The 3,669-nt window shown below is 39.7% G+C and overlaps 1 protein-coding gene and 1 long non-coding RNA gene across 2 annotated transcripts in view; both read right to left on the bottom strand.

Annotated features, from left to right (window-relative positions):
* Positions 1-29: 29 nt before the first annotated feature.
* On the bottom strand, positions 30-2,099 carry LOC122064100 (pentatricopeptide repeat-containing protein At4g31850, chloroplastic-like). The gene has a single exon (XM_042627817.1). The coding sequence runs from the start codon at positions 1,641-1,643 to the stop codon at positions 75-77; it is 1,569 nt and encodes a 522-aa protein (XP_042483751.1). The 5' UTR covers positions 1,644-2,099; the 3' UTR covers positions 30-74.
* The window catches only part of LOC122064102, a 29,257-nt gene continuing 25,617 nt past the window's right edge, over positions 30-3,669 (bottom strand). Inside the window, exon 2 of the long non-coding RNA XR_006135583.1 lies at positions 30-59. This is a non-coding gene — a long non-coding RNA (uncharacterized LOC122064102). The remainder of the gene's footprint in view (positions 60-3,669) is intronic.

Genomic DNA, 3,669 nt, shown 5'->3' with positions numbered 1-3,669 from the left:
CTCTCTCTCTCTCTCTCTCTCTCTCTCTCTCTCTCTCTCTCTCTCTCTCTCTCTCTCTGCTATCCTAAAAACAACTAGTTTCCTCTCAACATGTCCATAACCAGTCTCTCTATCGGAACTGAATGAGCAGAGAGTGTCATGTTCATTTGTTCGAACAACCTCGACGCATCATCCATTCTACCAACACTAATCATACCGTTAATCAATGTATTATAACTAATCAAATCAGGTTGGTACCCTTTCTCCAGCATTGCCAATACAAGCCTACAAGCTTCATCAACTTGCCCTGCATTACATAGCCCACCTAAAAGGCAATTGTATGTGATTACGTCCGGTGACAATTTCTGCTCTGATTCCATCTGATTCACTAGCTTGAATGCCTCTGAGATCCTGTGCTCCCTCCCAAGCCAATGGACCAATATGTTGTAAGTCACAACTGAAGCCTCAATTTTCCTCTCTTTCATCATATTGAAAACTTTCCAAGCTTTGTCACCTCTTCCATGCTTATAAAGCATGTGAATTACAGTATTCATGGTAATTTCATTTGGGTCTTCTAACCCCAAGAAGAGTTTATAAGCTTCATCCATTCTACACATTTCCCCTAACCACATTATCAGCTTATTCCAAGTAAAAATGCTAATTGTAACAGAGGACTGTTTGATCCTCTCTATCAACTCAAACACTTCAGCAACCTTACCCTGCTTTATTAGCCCATTTATGCATATACAGTAACTGGTTGCATTAACCTCAACTCCCTCAGAAATCATCCTTCTCAAGAACATATAAGCCTCTGTACCCTCACCTAAATCACTATAATATTTGATAAACAAGTTAAAACTGCATAAATCCATGTTGCACCCTTGACACACCATCCTTCCCATGACTCCTAGAGCTTCTCTGATCTGCCCATGATCCAAATAGGCTTTCATAATTGTGTTGTATGCATAAGTGTTTGCCTTGATAATTCTTCCCTTCTCCATACTTCTTAAGATAGAAATGGCTTCTTGCATCTTGTTAGTAACACATAGTGATTTCACCAGTGTACTATAAGTCACAACATCGGGATTGATACCATCAGACTTCATCTTTGAAAAAAGTTTTTGAACTTGTTCTTGAAGACCAGCTTCCCCAACCTTGTCAATTATGGTGTTATAACAAAATGCATCTGGTCTGCAATTGTATTTTGGCATTTCATGAAGGAGATCAAGTGCTTGCTCAACCATCTTGGAGTTGCAGAGTATTTGGATTAGGACAGTGAAGGAAATTACATCAGGCTTATGTGTTTCTTTCATAAGGGCAAAGAGTTCAAAGGCTTCAGTGGCATGGCCAGAATCTCCAAGAAATTTAATGAAGGTTGTGTATGTGACTATGTCAGGTAAGGGATCATGTTTTAAGATTTGTGCAAGAACTTGTAAGGTTGCAGGGGAGAATTGGGTAATCCTCTGCTGGGAATTCATGGGCATTGACTGGGACATGGTATAAGTTTGTGAGCATTTTAAATTGATTGGTAACTTGGTTATGGATGAATAATTGAACCTCTTAGACCGGAATTTGATTGGATTTTTAAAATATAGCAAATCAATTTCTTCACTGATGGGTCTGACTGGTCTTGGTGAGGGATATTGGAAGTGATACAACACCATTTCATTTCATTTCTTTATCAAAACCCAGAAATACTATGAAAACTAGTGGTGGGTTTGAGAGGTGGAAAGCAGGATTCATATAAGAAATGCAAGAACTGAACTTGGGTTTTCATCAATGAAAAAGATCCACATAGAACATAAGAGACAGGTCTTCTGTTATCTTACCTCTTCGATGCTGCAAAACTCATCTGGTCTCTGGGTTCTTTGTGTTTCTGCAAACAAAGGTGAATATAAAGCATTGCCATGGACCTCGCAACCAAAACCCTTTTCTCTTTCCGTTAATAATTATCTATATTGTCTACACCACTTAAGTGGAGAAACCACTAAAACCTGAGCCACCCATATGTGAACAGTCTAATGGAGAACATCTCATCTTATCCCTTTGAACTGGGTATGAAAATATGAGTCCACTTCTCATTCCCAATGCCAATTAAATTATGATTTCTTCCTAGCGGTACAGGAAACTTCCCCAGACCCACTAAAATGGCCCATCTTCAGCAACCTTTTCAATTGGGCTCTATAGCACATGAAGCCCAACACCTAGTGCAAGATATATTGGCCTGCTCCCTAAACAGTAAGCCTGTTAACCTGAAAGTCTCAGCCGGTTAATTTAAAGGAAAGTCTTTGGGTGGATTTCAATGAACAAGTGGAACCAGAGCGTGGGTATTCCATCACATGGAGCATCAATGTTTGCGGATGTAGCAAATCATAACAGATGGATAAGTTATAGACGTTTCACTCTCAATCCTAAATTTTCTGGGCTTTGGCCGGGGGTTTTCAACCAGTGGGCTCACCTCCAGCCTTGTGCACAAGCCACACTTCCGGCCGGGTTGGAAAAAAAAAAAAAGGGGAGAAGAAGAAGAAGAGACACAACCCAAAACATACAATCTTATAAATTTTGCTAGAAATAATTTAAAATAATCACCAACGGCTACTGTCTGTTGATGTCAAATACAATTAGACAATTTCTAATGGAGAATTGGGCTCATCAGAAGCTTTAATAATCTTGTGATCATCACCAGCTTTCTCCAAACCTGGGATTGCCAATGACTTATTACTCTCTTTGCAACAGCAAGAACCACGGGATATAATTAAGAAGAAGGCAAAGCCAAAGAATGCAGACATAATGACCAACACAATTGTAGTGGCAATGGTACCAATAAGTCCAGATATATGCATTATGACACCAAAAACAAGTACTGTGGAGAGTACCAAAAACACTATTATCAAGAAATCTTTCTTTCTTGATTCCTCATTAATGGGCATTCCACTGAGAGCCACTGTGCAGCAGATGATGGATACTGATATAATGTACATGAAGATGACTCCGCCGATCACTGAGGAGAGCCGGCCTTGTGCGTGGGCTCGGAGTAGTGCTAGGACGGCATTCACTGTTATGAAACAGATGCAACTGATGTGGATAAGAATATGTAAGTTGCTGTTCTTATCTTTATTGGTCTTGGTGGTGGTGGTGGAGGTGGTGATTGTGGAGGTGGTGGTGGTGGGGGTGGGGGTGGTGGAGGTGGGGGTGGGGGTGCTATCCATTTTTGAGAACAAAAACACTTTACTGAGGTCTATTGTGTTTTGGAGAAGAGGAATGGGATACTACTAAGCCCAAACTTCTAATAAATAGAGAAGCATAAAGGGTCTACATAACTTCTCTGTCAAACAAGTATGGAAGACGAGACCAAAAGAAGCTGAAACTTCCTGGAGATTGAGAGTGAAGACTAAGAAGAAGAAGCATCTGAATATTTTCGATAGGAGAGAGAGCTTTTCTACAATTGAAAAGATTATGTGATTTCTTCCGCTGTTTCTTTTGGCACATCCGAATTTTGATATTAGAAAAGAAGGTTCCTTGAAGGAAGTTGTAACCTTCCTGTTTCAATTTTCCAAGACCATGGAAATTTCCTAGAAAGAACCACCTAGCTACCGGGCAAGAGTGACTTTTTGTTGGTCAAAAACCGTGTTTGAAGTTATAACATTTTTTTTTTTGGAAAAGATAATGTTATCATTTTTTTTTTTTTTT

Source organism: Macadamia integrifolia, unplaced genomic scaffold (genome assembly GCF_013358625.1).
Source record: "Macadamia integrifolia cultivar HAES 741 unplaced genomic scaffold, SCU_Mint_v3 scaffold1525, whole genome shotgun sequence".
Lineage (NCBI taxonomy): Eukaryota > Viridiplantae > Streptophyta > Magnoliopsida > Proteales > Proteaceae > Macadamia > Macadamia integrifolia.
Note: the sequence above shows the minus strand (reverse complement) of the source record. Positions and strands in the feature narration are given on the sequence as shown.

Coding starts and splice junctions, on each gene's coding strand:
- LOC122064100 (XM_042627817.1), bottom strand. CDS start 1,643: ATGGTGTTGTATCACTTCCAATATCCCTCACCAAGACCAGTCAGACCC.